Raw genomic sequence first — 19,077 nt, forward strand, 5'->3', positions numbered from 1 at the left:
TAGCCGATTCCAACATGCACCTGGAAATTTCCTAACTTCACCCCACCTAGTTTTCTGACATCCTCGACTGCGCTTCCCTTCTCTTGGTATCCATTCCGTAACTCTAGTGGTCTACCGGTAATCCGTCCTACGCATTACACGGCCTGCCCAGCTGTATTTTGTCCTCTTAATGTCAACTAGAATATCAGCTATCCCCTTTTGCTCTCTGATCCACACCACTCTCTTCCTGTCTCTTAACGTTAGACCCAACATTTTTCGTTCCATCGCTCTTTGTGCCGTCCTTAACTTGTTCTCCAGCTTCTTTGTTAACATCCAAGTTTCTGCCCTCTATGTTACCACCGGTAGAATGCAATGATTGTACACTTTTCTTTTCAACGACAGTGGTAAGCTTCCAGTGAGGATTTGGTAATACCTGCCGTATGCACTCCAGCCCAAATTTTATTCTTCTGTAAATGTTTTTCTCATAATCAGGGTCCCCTGTGAGTAACTGACCTAGATAAACGTACTCCTTTAGAGGCTCTAGAGGCTGACTGGCGATCCTGCCTTCTTGTTACCTTGCCAGGCTATTGAACATTAGCTTTGTCTGCTGCCCACTAATCTTCAACCCAACTCTTACAGTTTCTCTGTTAAGGTTGTCAACCATTTGTTGTAATTCGTACCCATTGTTGATGAATAGGACAATGTCATTTGCAAACCAAAGGTTGCTGAGATACTCGCCGCTGTTGAAACAACGAAAAGCAAATTGATCTAAAACAATGTGTTAGAAGCCATATAAACACATTATTTGTGCCTTTTAAGGAGTATTTTGTTTAACTTAATAATGAATCTAAATAAAATATAGTTTTCCATGATTACGGCAATAAACACCGCACTGTTTAACGAACCGAATGCAGCCAGTGCGAAAAGTTTAGGTAGCCTCCACAGTGTTGCACGCGATGTAGCTAAATTTCCCAAAGGTAACCTGATGAAGTACAGCTGCAGTGAGGCACTGAGTACTCGACGCGTCGAGAGCATTGCGCACTCCAGGGTCAAGATTCCTAATAGCTTTATTTCGATAGTGTAATCACTTAAGGGACAATTTGCATGAGTAGTGAAGAGCGCGTCAGCGCCGTACGGGGCCACAAATGATTGTTGCAGAAACTACCGAAGATGATCTGGGAGCGAATAACGGCCTCAAAAAAGTTGTCGCAGTTTCACCTGAAAGGTGAAGCATCAATTGCGATAGCAAATTTGAAGAGAGCTATACGAAGTAATGATAGCAGCTTTATCAGCTGTATAAACTTGGACATGCAGCAGCACCGGCAACACGCAGAACTGTTGTCGACGCCGTCGGCGTTTTGCCCGCGTTCGCTCAAAATGCGTGCGGCGTTGGTGACTGTTGCCGGAGCCTCTGATATAAATAGGCACTTGGTGCCGCAGCTAAACGTCGCCTCCCTTCCCTCCCCCTCCCCCCCCCCCCCCCACGGCCTTTCGTGCGTCGGAAGAAGGTACGTTTGCTCTACATATATGGTGATTGTAGAGGAGGAAAGAGACGCCTACTTCTGCAGCCCTTAAGGGAGCACAGGCGCAGAACGCGCGTTTGTTCTCCGCCGTGCGTTCACTCTCCGTGAAAGCTCGCGCCCCTCGCGCCCTTTCACTCGCACATACAGCGTTTGGCGCGCGGCGACGATTTCATCTCCATTGACGTCATACGGAACCTCACGGCGACGGCGACGGCAGAAATCTGCTTTTGAGTGTCCATATAATTGCTATCGCAATAAAATCAAGTGTACACACTAGTAGTACTTACGAGGCAAACTCTGACGTCGATAACGGTCAATGACAGTGAGAGACTTTAAAGTGAGCCATGACCACGGAGGCATAACATCGAATCATATGGCCGAGGACACTGCCAGTGGCATTCTAGAGCAGGTTAGCGCGTTGTGTTTTCGCTACAGTGACGACACTTGGTAGAGGAGGAGGAGAAAATTATTTATTTGACGGAATAAGTGGGGTTTGTGGTGGGGGCCCAACGTGAGGACAAATCGGCTGTATGACTAGCCTCTTTCTTTGTACATCACGCACAACCGCAATAGTTGCTCAAGCCATGACTGAGCATTCTTGTCAAATATTTTTTTATATAAATAGGCGAATGCATTGATTTTGAAGCTGATTTGGAACACTTCCGCTATGCGGCGTACCTTTTTGTCTGGTAACGAAGCATAAGGTTGCCTTCCCCACCCCCTCTTTTGTTTTCTTCCAGGAAACGCTGCTGAATGATGTAAAAGTCTTGCCAGGAAAAACGGCTCCTATGACCTACGGCTGCAGGCGTCTATCACAGCCGCTTGATCAAAACTTACAGGTAGTGACACTAGTCGAGAGCAATGCGCACTTCAGCGTCAGAATTCTCGGTAGTGTAAGGAAGAAGAAGTACGCCATGCAGAGCTCCGCAGCCGGATTGCCAGCGCTACTGAAGTGGGGCTCGGGCTCGACGCTGTTCCTGGTGTGCCTGGCTAAGCCTACGCAGTTGTGTCTTCCTGTCGGCGTCCTTCATGTCGTCCACAGCCGTGCCAGACTTCTTTGTCACATTTGGTGGAGGTTTGCTGGGTCTTCTGTTATCCTGGAATTGCGCAGCCGGATTCTCCCTGCTACCATGACCTCCGCAAGCGCCACGAGCGTACCACCAGCTGCTCCCCAGTCCTCCGTATGCCCCGGCACACTCCGTCAGCGGGACCTTCCCATCTTTAGCGGCAGTGATGACCTCGACGTTGATGACTGGCTGTCATCATACGAACGCGTGAGTCGCAACAACAAATGGGATGTCATCACGAAATTGACCACCGTCCCATTTTACTTCACCGGAATTGCCCACTTGTGGTTTCGAAACCACGAAAGCGAAGTCCCAAGCTGGACCATGTTCAAGACAAAGTTCAGCGAGGTCTTCGGCCGTCCTGCTGTTCAAAAGCTTCGTGCTGAACAGCGTCTGCAGTCAGGCGCTCAGCAGCCTGGTGAGACCTTTACCAGCTACATTGAAGATGTCATCGATCTCTGCAAACGCGTCGATGCATCCATGCCTGAGGGCAATAAAATCAAACAAATACTGAAGGGCATCGACGAGGACGCATTTCAAATGCTGATTTCAAAGAACCCCTCTACGGTTGCCCAAGTCATTGAACTATGCCAAAGCTATGACGAGCTACGCCGTCAACGCCTCCTCACCCGCCGCCCTAATCCCCATCAGGAATCGTTGTCCGGCTTGACCTCTCCTTTTCCAGATTCCACCCTCCTCTCGCAGATCAAGGCATTCGTCCGGGAAGAAGTTGCTCGCCAGCTCTCCCTTATCTCCAACAACCCGCCGGAGTCAAGTTCGTCCCTTAGTCCGACCCTACGACACGTTATAGAAGAACAAGTGTCCGAGGTTCTTCCTCTGGAACGGGCGCCTCAACTGACCACTCCATTGACTTACGCCGACGCCGTCGCACGACCACGCCCAGCGACGTTCCGGGCTCCGCCTCCGATGCCTAGCCCTGTTTTTACCTCCACGCCCCCACGACCTCCGGTGCATCGAGTAAATCCTTGGCGCACAGCGGACAATCGGCCCATCTGCTATTCGTGTGGTATTCCCGGACACGTTGCACAACCTGTGCCGCCGCCGTCCACTTCATCCACGTGACGACACACGCACAGCAGCGTACGACCATCCATTGTCTTACGCTCCAGACCGCGATTTACCCCTTCCCCGCCCAAGCCATCGCCCAGTTTCTGACCGCCGTTCTCCTTCTCCTCGTCGTCGCTCGCTCTCCCCGATGCGTCGACGTCCCTCTACCGCTGACACGGAAAACTAAGGGGCGCAGTTCCCGAGGCAAGAACTGCGTCATCGTCGCAACGCTAAAGCCCTCTTCTTTCGCCGCCCAACGTTATTGATGTCGCTGTTGAAGGTGTCTCTGTGCTTGCCCTCATTGACACAGGTGCCACCATATCTGTGATTGCCGAAAAACGATGCCGCTCAATACGAAAAGTCACGACGCCTTTCTTCGGTCCATTACTCCGCACGGCCACAGCACAGCACGTCCAGCCAGTGGCTGCGTGCACCGCCAGACTTGAAATTCAAGGAGTGCTCTACTTCGTCGAGTTCGTCGTTCTTCCCCACTGTTCCCACGATATTATTTTAGGTTGGGATTTTCTCTCCCGTCACCAAGCTGTTATTGATTGCTCCCGTGCAGAAGTCGCCTTCTCTTCGCTTGGCAATGCCATATCTGACGACGTTTCGCTTTCCTGCACCAAGTTGTCCCTCACTGACGACCTCCAGATACTTCCGCACGCATCCGTTCTGGCACCTGTATCCTGTTCCGCTGCCTGCGACTCTACCGTACTCTTCACACTTTCACTGCTTTCGTTCATCGCCACATCTCACCACTGCCAACCGCGCTGCTTGGCCTTCAAGCAGGTGCGACTCACCTTCCTGTATACAACCACTTCCCATTCCCGATTACGTTGCTTCGCGGTGAATCTCTCGGCACTGTGGAGCCTTACGACACCATTACCACGTTGGAACTTCTTGGATCGTCCGAGGTCAACACCCTCTCCGGTAGTCCCGCACCTGCCACATCGCCTGAAGAAGTTTTCAGCCACGTCATCGACAGCGCCTTAAACCCCAAGCAACGCCATGACCTTCTCCGTCTCCTCGACAAATTTCGCCCTGCTTTTGACAGCCATAGCACTTCCCTGGCTCGAACGACGACTGTATGTCACCGGATTGACACTGGTGCTCACTCACCGCTACGGCAGCGACCATACCGCGTATCATCGACAGAACGACGCGTCATTGATGAGCAAGTAGGTGAAATGCTACAGCGTGGTGTCATTGAACCGTCCGACAGTCCATGGTCATCGCCAGTTGTTTTGGTTAAAAAGAAGGATGGCTCGATCCGCTTTTGCGTGGATTACCGTCGCCTAAACAAAATAACTCGAAAGGATGTTTATCCATTGCCGCGGATCGATGACGCCTTAGACTGCTTACAAGGCGCAGAGTTCTTTTCCTCCCTCGATCTACGCTCTGGTTATTGGCAAGTGCCTATGGCTGCAGACGATAAGCCTAAAACTGCTTTCATCACACCAGATGGCTTATACGAGTTTCGTGTGATGCCATTCGGCCTTTGCAACGCACCCGCCACTTTTGAGCGGATGATGGATACTATTCTTCGAGGCCTCAAATGGAACACGTGCTTGTGTTATTTGGATGATGTAGTAGTGTTTGCACCAGATTTTCCTACTCACCTTCATCGCTTGGAGCAGGTTTTACGCTGTCTCAGTGACGCTGGCCTCCAACTCAATCTGAAAAAAATGTCACTTTGGGGCACGAAAGCTGACAATTCTCGGACATGCAGGGGCGGATCCAGGTTTTTTTCTGAGGGGGGGGGGGGGGGTCAGCTTTTGTCAATGATGATGATGATGATGATGATGATGATGATGATGATGATGATAGTAGCCTTCCTGATTTACCGAAATGCACCGTTTCTGCTAACGATAAACCCGCGTTTTATACGGCTAGAGCAACACCTCTAGCCCGCCGTGGTGGCTCAGTCAGCTCAGGTGTTTCGCTGCTGAGCACGAGATCACGGGATCGAATCCCTGCCGCGGCGGCGGCATTTCGATTCGATGGAGGCGAAATGCAAAAACGCCCGTGTGCTTGCGTTGTAGTGCACGGTAAAGAACACCAGGTTGTCAAACTTAATCCGGAGCCTTCCACTACGGCGTGCCTCATAATCAGAACTGGTTTTGGCACGTAAAACCCCAGTAAGAGGAAGAAGCCCTTTAGCGAAGCCAGGTATCGGTTTCTCTGAGTTTATAAGAAAAGGACGTTACCCAATACAGCCATGTCCTTGGCGGCTGTGCCTGATAATACAGGGTGTTCAAAACTAAGATTTATGGTTTTCTTAAAATTAGGCAATTAGGCACCCAGCAGGTGGGCACAAAGTGAGATGATAATTATCGCTGTGAGCAGCCGAATTAACTAAAGTTGAACAACAATTTTTTTTTCGACTGCAGTAAGTGGGTATGTTTGTATTGAAAACTTAGAGACAGTCGTGTTTCTACACAGTATCGGTCGGAATAATTATTCTAGCGTGTTCGTGCTCCGAGATATCCGACTCCAAATTTCAATTGTCTTACTGCGCAGAGTTATCGACTCGACGCACGAGCGGTTTATGCTTTGTGTTGCTGTGGAAGGGAAGCATTTTAAAGATTTTTTAGGGCATTCACATCTTGATGGGTGAAGTGTTGTCATGAGATTTGTGCATGACAACACGAAACTTAAAGCGGCAGTATGTATGAAATATTCGTTAGCATAGCTTAAGGTTTCTGCTGTTGATGGTGTAGTTGTTGCTTTTGATTTCAATAAAACTTACAATACTTGGAAATCAGCAGTCACTTTATTTGCGTAGCCCAGGCAATGACCATGTCTGGTCGTCTAGTCACCATTACGCACGCGCATTACACTCCGGCTTCTCCGCTCGCGCCATTATCTCGGCATGGCAACTGCCGCCAACTTTACAGGCTGCGCGGTCGCGTGTTACGACAGCGGTTACGGGTTCTTCGATTTTTTTTTTCGCCAGCCGTGAGGCGAAGGGGGACAGTTATTATCTTTGCCAATGCCTCCGCCGCGTTGTCAGACTAAACGCCGCACTCAACAGCCGCGTCACATCATAGAAGAGCTTTGCGCCAATCCTCACTCTCTTGCATGCGTAATCATGCGAACGACAATTAAAATTTGGAGTTGGATATCTCGGAGCATAGACATGCTAGAAGAATTCTTCCAAGTGAAACTGTGTAGAAACACGACTGCCTCTAACTTTTGAATACAAACATACAAACTTACTACAGTCAATGAATAGTTAATTATTCAATTTTAGGTAATTAGGCTGCTGACAGCGATAATTATCATCTCACTTTGTGTCCCCCTGGCCACATAACTTATTTCCGCAGGTGCTCTTTACGTGACTCCCAGTGCCTAATTTTAAGAAAACCATAAAGCTTAATTTTGAACACCCGGTATGTCTAGCCTGTATTGTTTCTTAAAATAAAATTTGGGATGATCTGTCGTAGGTTTGTTATGCATGCGTAAGCACGGGTCCGTCTTTGGAGTTCTGTTGGGACACCTTGATTTCCTTAAGAAGATTCTTTGTGTTCGGCTGAGACACCTTCGTTTGCTTTGGAGCTCCAACGCGGCAACCACTACGCTGGTTGTTTACGATATGCGGATCACCTCGTATGAAGAATAGTCTCGACGCCACCTGCAAGAACGATGTGGCCTAGTAGCCGAGAGTGTGAGCCAGCGTCTTCATGTTTTGTTTCCCACGCGACGTCATCCTTTTACACAAGGCGCGCATCAGCTCCCGTTTCTCTAACCACGCGACGCCATCCTAGGCCCGCGTGCTGGCGTTGGCCGCTGACATCACGCTCCCCCACTTCGCAGCCGCTTCGCTGCTCGAGGCTTCGCCCCGCTCCGCGAGAACGGCCACTCAGGTAAACGGATCCGGCGGCTTTGAGCCTCCTATGCTTAATTTAATGTACGACAATAAAGCTGCGAAGTTATAATCAAAAACTTGTAGCGTACGAACGGTACTGTGCTCGTACTGGATATTGTCAACGTGTAACTGGGATCACACAGCCCGCCGAGGTGGCCCAGTCAGCTAAGGCGTTGTGCTGCTGAGCACGAAATCGCGGGATCGAATCCCGGCCGCGGCGGCCGCATTTCGATGGAGACGAAATGCAAAAACGCCCGTGTGCTTGCGTTGGAGTGCACGCTAAAGAACCCCAGGTGGTCAAAATTAATTCGGAGCCCTCCACTACGGCGGGCCTCATAATCAGAACTGGTTTTCGCACGTAAAACCACAGAAAGAAGAAGAAGAACCTGGGATCACACTGAGTGCTACAGTTAAAAAAAGTTGCCTATGCGTAGTTCTTAGTTTAGCTGTTAGTTGCAATGTTATTATTTATATATGAACACTTCGGCGAGAGATCTCTTTCATTAAGCAGGTTGATCGCGGAACCGATGACAGCCAATTAGGCAACCGATGACACCTCAATAAGGAACAGAGTTGATCAGGCGCGAAGGCGCTCGCGCGGACATCTGCGTGCTTGGCAAAAGGGACGTCCCCTCGTTCATTCGACGCCACCGATGGGACGAGTAAGGCACGGCCGGCGCCAGGAGGTCGAAGGTGTTCATGAGAAAAAATGACTACGGCAACTTCGCCACACTACACCCCTACGGAATACAACTAAGCTTGTGAGCGAGCTAGCTTTACTTCTACATGGCTGATACCACTGGTACTCGCGAAAAATAATTTTAAAGAATGCTGGTGGCCATATTTTTTTTGCGACAGGGCCATCCACCATGTCAGCGAGGGGGCGATGCAGAAATCTGAGGGGGGGGGGGGGGTCAAGACATCCGGACATCCCCCCTGGATCCGCGCCTGCGGACATGTCGTGTCGAAGGATGGCGTTCTCCCCGATGCCACAAAGCTCCGTGCTGTTAAAGAATTCCCAAGGCCGACGACTCTAAAAGACTTGCGTAGTTTCATTGGCCTCTGCTCGTACTTCCGCTGCTTCATTCGAAATTTCGCTTCGATTATGGCACCGCTGACAGAGCTTCTTTGGGGAGACCCCAATCTTTCCGCATGGTCACCGCCTTGCGACGAGGCCTTCGCGATGCTACGGCGCCTGCTTACAACCCCACCGATACTGCGCCATTTCGATCCCACTGCTCCCACGGAAATCCATACGGATGCTAGCGGCGTTGGTCTTGGCGCTGTGCTCGCCCAGCGAAAGCCCGGCTACCAGGAATATGTTGTTGCTTACGCGAGCCGCACTCTCACCAAAGCTGAGGCGAATTATTCAGTCACTGAAAAAGAATGCCTAGCGATCATCTGGGCCATTACAATGTTTCGCCCATACCTGTACGGCCGGTCCTTCGATGTCGTTACCGATCACCACGCACTTTGCTGGTTGTCGTCCCTCAAGGATCCCTGCGGCCGCCTTGCCCGGTGGGCACTGAGGCTCCAAGAGTACGACATCCTTGTTGTCTACCACTCCGGCAAGAAGCACGCCGATGCCGATGCTCTTTCGCGCTCACCTGTCTACGCCGAAATTGTCAGTGTCTCCGTCCTAGACGACCCAGTTCCCCGATTCGCTTCTGTCGACATGGCTTTGGAGCAGCGCAAGGACTCCTGGATTTCATCTTTGATAGATTACATCTCTGATTCACCTGCACGCCCCCCATCCCGAGCGCTCCGCCGACAAGCTTCGCACTTCGCCATCCGCGAAGGAATCGTCAATCGCCGTAACTACAGTTCTGACGGCCGCAAATGGCTGCTTGTCATACCCCGGCAGCTCCGCACTGATGTATGCGCCGCTTTCCACGCCGACCCTCAGTGTGCACACGCTGGTCTCTTCAAGACCTACACCAGACTACGTCATAGGTTTTATTGACGCGGTATGTACACATTTGTGCAAAAGTACATTCGCTCTTGCACAGAATGTCAACGCCGCAAGCCTGATCCTTGCCGCTCTTCTAGACCAATGCAACCTTTACCGTGCCCTTCGCGACCCTTTGACCGCGTTGGAATAGACCTATACGGGCCTCTGCCATACACAGCTGCTGGCAATCGCTGGGTCATTGGAGCCATAGACCACCTCACGAGGTATGCAGAAACGGCCGCTCTACCAGCCGCGACAGCTCGTGACGTTGCCTCCTTCCTGCTTCAACGCTTCGTTCTCCGTCACGGCGCCCCCCGCGAACTCCTGAGCGACCAAGGTCGCGTCTTTCTCGCCGATGTCATTCAAGAACTTCTCACTGAATGCCGCATTATTCATCGCTGTACCACCGCATATCACCCGGAAACAAATGGAGTGACAGAGCGGTTTAACCGAACTCTTGGCGACATGCTTTCGATGTATGTCGCCTCCAACCACACCAACTGGGACCTCATCCTTCCCTATGTCACGTACGCCTACAATACGGCACCCCAGGCAACGACGGGCTTTTCTCCGTTCTTTCTTCTATACGGTCGAGAACCGTCATTTCCGATTGACAGTATTCTTCCTTACCGTCCCGACTTATCAGAGGGTACACCGGTTTCCGAAGCCGCCCGGTATGCAGAAGAATGTCGGCAACTAGCTCGCTCTCTAACAACGCAAGAACAAGCGCTACAGAAATTTTGTCATGACGACGGGCGCCCCCACAACCAGTTTTCGCCTGACGCTCTCGTTTGGTTGTGGGTGCCTCCTACTTCGACACTAGGGGTCTCCTCCAAGTTTGTATCCCGATACCATGGACCCTACCGGGTTCTACAGCAAACTTCTCCGGTGAACTACGTCATCGAACCTCTGACGCCCCCTACGGACCTGCGTCGCTGAAGCCGCGAAACTGTCCATGTCGATCGGCTCAAGCCGTATCACGAGCCCTTCGTCCTTACGACGCCTTAGGCCTCCTGTGCGGCTCCGTCTTCAGCGAGGGGGAAGATGTAAGGAGGAAGAAGTACGCCGTGCAGAGCTCCGCAGCCGGATTGCCAGCGCTACTGAAGTGGGGCTCGGGCTCGACGCTGTTCCTGGTGCGCCTGGCTAAGCCTACGCAGTTGTGTCTTCCTGTCAGCGTCCTTCGTGTCGTCCACAGCCGTGCCAGACTTCTTTGTCATAGTAGCTTTATTTCGATGGTGCGACAATTTGCATGAGTAGTGAAGAGCGCGTCTGCGCTGTACAGGACCGCAAATGTTTGTTGCAGAAACTACCGAAAATGATCGGTAAGCGAATAACGGTCCCCCGAATCAAGTGTACACACTTGCAGTACTTACGAGGTATTATACTCTGATGTCGATAACGGCCGATGACAGCGACAGATTTTAAAGTGAGCCATGACCACGGAGGCGTAATATCGAATCATGCGGCTGAGAACACTTTTCTAGTGGTATCCTAGAGCAGGCTAGCGCGTTGTGCTTTCTCAACAGTGAGGACACTTTGTGGAACGTCCTCAGAAGTGCTCACGAAAGTGAAGTGTCTCCTTGGCAATAAGACCGGGCTGAGAGGGCCTCTTCGGGAAAGAAACATATTCGTTTACATAGTACGTACGGCATGTTCGTTGCGTTTGAAGGCTGGTTCGGCGAGGAAGGACCATTTTTGATGTCCTTGACCGCATCCACGAGAGGTGTAACAGCTTTTCCTGCGATTTCTTGATCACGGCAACAGCACGTTGAGTGAGACAACTTTAATAAATATCCGGCAAATTGATGGCCTGGGTCTAGGCCGCGCCGGGGGCAGCAGAGAGACCCTGTCTCTCAGTAGCTTCCCGGGCTTGCTGGATGGCCCAAAGTTGGTCCTCAAGATCAGAGCTAGTCAGTGCGGTTCTCCACCGCGCCCTTAGTTTATCCGGGGCGAGTGCAATTCTCCTCTGAACTATTTCACAATGCCAGAGTATTGCACGTTGCGTATAATGTTTATTGCCGCAGGCAAAGCACGACTAAACTATCAATCGTTTTGTTCTCTCAGAAAGTGCTGCTCGAAAATATGGAACTGACAGCGAAGCTGTAACAGCAAAAGGAATGGGCGGTCTCCTTTGCGCTAGCCGTAACTACATTTTGGGAAAGTACAATGTTGAGCTTGCTGGGGCACAACTGTCAAGGTTTGTGGCGTAAAAGCTAAGTGGACGACAGAAGAAACGAAACTGCGTTTCTTGCGTGTTTTTTTTTGCCCGTCTATTCTTTCTCCCGCTTACCTTATTGCACCACAGATTTTGACAAATTATTTCGTATGTTGCACAAAACTTGCCAAAGTATTCACCGTGATCTCCACCGATAACAATGCTTTTGTTCTTTTCACTCGCAGATGTTCTTTTGACTCGCAGATGTTTGCAAGCATCAATTGCGATAGCACATTAGTAGAGAGCTATACGGACTAAGGATAGCAGTTTTATCAACTGTATAAACTTGGACATGCAGCAGCACCAGCAACGCGCAGAACTGTTGTCGACGCCGTCACCGTTTTGCCCGCGTTCGCATCGAACGCGCGGGGCGTTGCCAGGGCCTCTGGGGGCGGCTCGGAAGTTTTCGACGAGATCAGAACGGGAAACTCGTCGCGCAGCGTCGGAAGTCTTTACCACCTTCTCGCCTTGCAACGTTTTTATGTAAATACGCATTTGGTGCCCCAGCTAAACCTCGCCTCCCCTTCCTCCCGCCTCCCACGGTCTTTCGCGCGACGGAAGAAGTCGCGTTTGCTCTCTATATATGGTGATTGTAAAGGAGGAAAGAGACGCTTAATTCTGCAGCCCTTCAGGGAGCACGGCGCAGAACGAGCGTTTGCTCTCCGCCGTGCGTTCGTTCCCCGTGAAAGCGCGCGTCCCTCGCGCCCTTTCACTCGCACATACAGCGTTCGGCGGCGTGCGGCGATGATTTCATCGCCGTTGGACGTCATCCGGAACCTCACGGCGACGGCGACGACAATGCCGACGGCAGAAATCCTCTTTGAGTGTCCATATAATTGCTATCGCAATAAAATGCTGGCTCTCTGGTAATCGAGAGTAGATGTAAGCATGGAATGGCATCTGGTAAAGCAGATTGGTTGGGGATCATACAAGCAACAATCTTAAAATGGCTAAAATGGCTATAGTGCATGTTCGCAAGCGCACACTCTACCCCACAACCATACGCGATGCGCTGGATGCTGCCGGCCTTGTCATGCAGCGTGGCCCCATCTCTCGAAGGAGGTGGCGCAAAGCCTGCGCCGCTGAACTCTCGGACCATTGGAGCTGAAAAGAGCACAGAGACGCTTAATTCTGCAGCCCTTCAGGGAGCACGGCGCAGAACGCGCGTTTGTTCTCCGACCCATATCTGTATTTAGTATTTTCACACGAAGCCATAGCTAGGTGGCTTGAGGTGAAGACCGCTATTAGTGTTCTTTCTAGCATGTGTTGTACGTGACATGGCGGGGGCCCTTAACACTGTCGTGAACACGGCAGCGTTAAGGGCCCCATGTCACAGAAAATCCGGCGTCGCCGTCGGTCTCGGCGTTTGCGGCGGTGTCCGCGGCCAAAAAAAAAAATCATCCCAAACCAAGCAGGCCCTCAGAATGTATTTCAGTATATGTGTATGCCAGTATCTGCGACTATATGACGTGCGGCATATTCGGGTTATTTTGCCACAGCATTCTATCACTAATGTTGCTCATACCTTGTCTTACATTCTTGACAAAGCTATTCCTCGGAATTTTGAGAATGACAACTCACAAACAAATGTCATAAAACAAAACATCCACAGCGCATAGCTTTCATGTTAGATCTTCTCATACTGCGCCAAGAGATGACCATCAAGTGTATGGAGCCCTGTATCTGCCTTTGGACGTCACCATTGGAAATGACAAATAAAAGTTCAGCGTACAAGAAGTTACAGCTTTAGTGATATTGTGAACAAACATTAGGAAGTACTCAGAAGCAATGTCTTTTTGCAACTCGTTTGGGCAGTTTCTAGCGTATGTAAAGCGTACGTCCTGTACAAGGGGTAGGGGGCCTGAGACCACATTTTCTTATTTTTAACACGAAAGTGTTTTATGCCGGGGTCCACCAAGACTTCACTGACGTATTTCCGTCACGGAAATACGTCATAGAACATAATACAAAGAAAGAAACCAGAAGAAAAAGTTCCACAAACATGCAAAATTTGGGAATCGAACCCACGACCTCTCGGTCCGCGACGATAGATCGCCGAGCGTTTAACCCATTGCGCCACAAACGCATTTGCAGAGAGCTACACAGACGCGCCTTATATATCTAACACTCCTCCGTGTACCCGCGCTCTTGTTCGGGGCGGTGCCGCCGCCTACGAGCAGAAAAGAGAAGTACTGCATTATGACACTAACACGCACCGACAGTGAACGCTTCGGTGGTCTCACCACTACGACGCCTCGATGCCAGCATTCGAAGGGACGCTGGCATCAAGAAGCACTACCAACGCCACCTAGGTGGCGTTGCTAGGTGGCGTTGGTAGTGGCGTTCACCGTACTCAGCACAGCGGAGCATGGCCTCCGCAATTAGCTCTGAAAATGTTTCTGAAGTTGATCGCGGAGGCTGCAATTACGACGCGCTGTACGCGCTGATTTGACTCGGTGACGATTCAGTTACGTGCTTTGTCTTGCGCGTTGTATTAGTGTGTCAGTTACGTGCTTCGTCTTTCGCGTTGTGCTAGCGTGTGCAGCGTAGTGCAGCTTCCATATGCACGACGGTTGCTCATGGTCATCGACGTTGGTAGTCGTGATGGAGGAGACGTGCCACCAGGCGTCAGCGTGGGTGCATCAACGCCTAAGGGCGCTTTAGCCACAAAACACCAATAGACATTATATATCAATGTGCAATAAACATTACACTACTTCTGTGAAGACACGTTTCACTTTCGTGTTCTATACCGATTCCTATATAAGAGGGATCAACCACATTTTTTTGACTATTTGCCCGGATGTTTTCGCTTCAGTTCCCGAATAACTGCTCTGGCTTTTTGGCTCAAGGTCATTTCAAGATCGCTGACAACGAGAGCTAAAAACATTTCATGCTTAAAAATTAAGTTCTCGGGTTTTATGTGCCATAACAACATCATCCAAATGCACTAAGCACGACTGCCATTTCAATCCTGCGAGCTAGCACAGTGTCCATCATTCGCTGGAACGTTGCAGGTGCAGAACAGAGGCCGAATGGAAGCGCTTTAAATTTGTAGAGGCCATCAGAGGTTACGAATGCTGTCTTTTCACGGTCCCGCTCATCCACCTCTATTTGCCAATAACCACTCTTGAGATCCAGGGAGGAGAAAAACTTTGCACATCGGAGCCGATCTAACGTATCGTCGATACGCGGAAGGGGGTATACACCCCGCTTAGTTACGTTGTTCAATTTATGGTAGTCGACGCAGAATCGAAGTGTTATCTTTTTTTCTTAACGAGCACTACGGGAGACGCCCATGGACTGCATCTCCTCTACTTGCTTCTTGATGCTCTCTCTTTATTTCGGTGAAACTCGATACGGGTGCTGGCGTACTGGTCTTGTGGCGTCCTATGTTATGATCCTGTGCTTTGCAACAGACGTGCGCCGTACCTTCGAGGAAGTAGAGAAGCTGCCAGAAAAATCCTTTATCAGGGCATAGATCTGTTTCCTTTGGGCATCCGGGAGTCGTGGGTTGACGGTAATTGATCTGTCGACACTGCAGGTTCCTGGCAGAGCAGTTGACGTTGTCGTTAGGCTGCATAATTCGGTCGCTACACAGAATTCGTGGAAATAGGCAATAGCTGTTCCTTGTGCGATGTGTTGGAATTCATTTCCGAAATTCGTAAGTGTAACATTTCCACGGCCATTGCTTAAGTGGACAAGACCCCGAGCCACGCAAATACCTTTGTTCAAAAAGAGCGTTATGTTTCCATCCGCTGTGCCTTCACGGTCGCAAAATTTTTCATTCTCCACAAGAACCATTATACTGCAGCGGGGCGGCACAGTTACATCATCATCAATGACGCGCAGGGCAGCAAGACGTCACTCCTCCGACTCTCCCACAGGTATAGCTTGTTTTGTCGAGAAAGACACACTGGAGCGACGTAGGTTAATTAGGGCGCCGTTAGGTTGAAGAAGATCCATTCGCAATATAAGTCCCCGTGAACATTCTGGCAGTACAATAAAGTCAGAAACGTAAGTGAAGACTTTTATCGTAAGTCTTGCGGTGCATCGGCCAAGGGGCGTAATAAGATGACTGCCTGCCGTGCGTGTGTGTGGTCCAGTCCACTGCATCACAACCTTTTTCGGGTTCTTCGCCATTTTGAAGCTTATTACCGAATAATCAGCGCCGGTGTCGACTAATGCGTTCAGCTCGCATCCACCTATTATCAACCGCAAATCTGATGTAATCGTTTCGTTCCTGCACCTATTTACTGGAATTATCTCGTCCTTGGCACTAGAACCGTGTTGGAGGATCTTCGTAACTGTTGTTATCAGCGGTCTCAGCTCCACAGGTCGCTTGCTTCAGTTTTCCTGGTGTGGGATTGGTGAACGACGCCTAGGCAATCTTGGAGACTCGCGTGGGCTAGGCGATCGGTAGCGCATGGGCGACGTTTACCGTGATTTATGTTGGCGACGAGTAATGGGGCTTTGGTGCGTGGACAAGTATTGTTCGATTTCGGCTGGCCGTACACCGTTTCGGGGGCATGGTGCACTTAAGGGAAAATCTCTTAATCCAGCTTGATGGTACGGGCAGAACCTGTATAGGTGATCCGCTTCTCCACAGTGAAAACACAGAGGCCTGCGCTTGTGGTCACGCCAGACGTCACTTTTCCGGGGCCTTTGTTCCACAAAACGATGTGCACTACGTGCTGGAGGTGGATAGGGAGCTGGTATAGTTCCATCAGACGAGGTGCACTGTGTACTGTCGGCGGGTAGGGAACGGTCGTGGCAACTGCTGCACTACTGTGTACCGCGGGTTGCCTGAGTACGTCGGCGTACGTCGAGGTGTGCCGCAGCGGCTGTGGCTCACGCTCTGGATCCCGTAGGACCTGCCTCAGTTCGTCCCCGACAAATTCGACGATAGATAGTGCAGTTGGAGTCTGAGGTGTCTGCAACTTGTTGACCTCTTCCCTGATCACTGACCGGTTGAGTTCCCGCAGGGCTTCAGGTCGTTCGGCACACCTCCAAAGAAGACATGGGCAGGTGCACAGCTTGCATCATGGTTGTATAGCCGAGCCCGCTGTTTCAGCGTCTTTTCGATGGTCGTTTCTTCAGTTCTGAACTCTGCGACCGAGCACGGTGGGTTGCGGACAAGAACTGCGAAGAGTTCTTGCTTTATTTACTCCACGCATGAGATGGCGCAGCTTCTTATCTTCACTCATGGTGGGTTCAGCCCGCTTGAACAGGCGGGACATGTCCTCGATGTACGACGCCACGTTCTCGTTTGTGAGCTGGTTCCTAGCTTGAAGTGCAATTTCCGCCTTTTCTTTATGATCCGTGCTGGCGTAGGTTCGTGGTTTTCATACCACGTTTTTGCGAAGTCTTCCAAAGCGAAATATACGTTACGGAGCTTCTGTATCTCATTCCATTCATTAAAGTTCGCCACTGTCTCGAACAGTTCGAACCAGTCTTCCACGTCTTCGAACGAGTCACCATGGAATGTTCGTGGCTTGCGAGGTTGGCTTACGGCCAGCTGTGCCGGTGTTACTTGGCTAGTCATTGTGGCGGCGTCCGTTGTCCGAGTTTCCCCCGGCGTGAAGAGAAGATGGCCGAATTCGGGCGAGCGACCTCGAAGACGGCGGCTGGTCCGCTGGTGCACAGGTGTCAGTTCCACGGGATGGACTCGCTGGTGGTCGGGGCTACGCTGACTTTCGTTCATGGGGCTTCGACTCATACCCAGCACCTCCATCAGAAATGTAACGATTTTGAGAAACACAGATTAACAAAACAACGATATTTATTAAGGGCGAACCTGTGCCCACGACTAAAAGTCACTGCGGTCGTGAAGAATGCCCGGCAGTCGCGTTCTAAAACTGGCGTCCAACCGTATTCTTCTTTCTTCTCGTGTGATGCCTCGTGCGCGTGGCGCATGCGAGCCGGGTCCAACCGGGTACTCGTGCCACGAAGATCGCTGCCTGTTGTTCCTGAACAGCACCACGGTCGACGTGGACAGTGTCCAATACGAAGGGGCGCGCAACTTGAATGTGGCCAAGTTGTCGCGGCATTATCCCACTCCTTAACGCTTCGGCCCGATGCGTGAGAGGAAGTAGGGGTTCCTGTGGGCTCTCACTTTTTTTTCATCATCTCTCGTGGTAGGGTTTCATGCGGACGATATGTACAACTTCTTGCAGTTGCGCCGTCTTGAGCTCTCGTGTCCAGCGGATTTCACTTCGTAAGTGACGTCGCTTATGCGACGAAGTATTTCGTAAGGGCCGAAGTTTCGACAGAGAAGCTTTTCAGACAGTCCACGGCGTCACACTGGGGTCCATACCCACACCTTGTCACATGGCTGATAATGCGCTTCACTACGTCGCTGGTTATACCGGCAGGAATCGATGCGTTGTTGGCGGCGTATTGGTACCTTGCCATCGGTCGTGCCTCCTCGGCTCTTTGCAAGAAATCATCCAGGTAAGATGACTCATTGTTTTATTCATCAAATGGCAAAATACAGTATCCAAAGTTGTGGTTACTGCTCGGCCGAATACAAGTTCAAATGGGGCGACTCGGGTTGTTTCTTGAACGGCCGTATTATTTGCGAAGGTGATGTACGGCAAAATTTCGTCCCACAGCCTATGTTCAACATCGACATACATCGAAAGCATGTCAGCCAGTGTTCTGTTGAGGCGTTCAGTTACACCGTTTGTTTGCAGGTGGTACGCCATAGTTCTCCTGTGATCAGTGTGTGTCATTTGCAACAAGCGTTTCATTAGGTCCGCAGTGAAGGCTGTTCCACGATCGGTAATAAGAACTGTGGGAGCGCCATGCCTGAGCACAATAATGTTGACAAAGAATTTTGCAACTTCGACAGCCATTGCACTGTACAGGGAATCAGTTTCTGCGTAACGGGTCACATAGTCCGTGGCCACAACTATCCACTTTTTGCCTAAAGATGATGTTGCGAAGGGTCCAAGGAGGTCCATATCGACTTGTTGGAATGGGGCTTTTGGTGGCTCTATTGGCTGGAAGAGGCCTGCCGCTTTTACGGATGGAGTCTTGCGCCTTTGACACTCACTACAAGTCTTGACATAGTACTGCACTGATGCTAATAACTTACGCCAGTAATATTTTAGAAGAATTCTGGCGAATGTACGGCCCAGGCCCATGTGTCCCGATGAAGGTTCATCGTGACATGCATGCAAAATTTGTTCTTGCATAGCTGTGGGTACGAAAAGTAAACACTTTGTCTCGCTGTTCTCGAAGTTTCTCTTGTAGAGGGCACTTCCTCGCAGAAAGAACAAGGATAGCCCTCTAGAGAAAATACGCGGGAGTTGAACGTCGAGTCCCTCCAGGTGCTGTTTAAGTGGTAGCAATTCAGGGTCATCTCGTTGTTGTTGAGCGATTTGTGACGCGTCAACAATGCC

The 19,077-nt window shown here is 50.6% G+C and overlaps 1 protein-coding gene across 1 annotated transcript in view; it reads right to left on the reverse strand.

Annotated features, from left to right (window-relative positions):
* The window catches only part of LOC119456830 (uncharacterized), an 82,323-nt gene extending 65,107 nt beyond the window's left edge, over positions 1 to 17,216 (reverse strand). The window contains exons 1-4 of the mRNA XM_049669096.1: positions 17,122 to 17,216; positions 16,420 to 16,678; positions 15,104 to 15,248; positions 12,676 to 12,775 (exon numbers count right to left, since the gene is read on the reverse strand). Coding sequence (XP_049525053.1) covers positions 12,676 to 12,775; positions 15,104 to 15,248; positions 16,420 to 16,678; positions 17,122 to 17,216 — 599 coding nt within the window. The remainder of the gene's footprint in view (positions 1 to 12,675; positions 12,776 to 15,103; positions 15,249 to 16,419; positions 16,679 to 17,121) is intronic.
* Positions 17,217 to 19,077: the final 1,861 nt, after the last annotated feature.

The sequence above is a fragment of the Dermacentor silvarum genome, chromosome 6 (genome assembly GCF_013339745.2).
Source record: "Dermacentor silvarum isolate Dsil-2018 chromosome 6, BIME_Dsil_1.4, whole genome shotgun sequence".
Classification (NCBI taxonomy): domain Eukaryota; kingdom Metazoa; phylum Arthropoda; class Arachnida; order Ixodida; family Ixodidae; genus Dermacentor; species Dermacentor silvarum.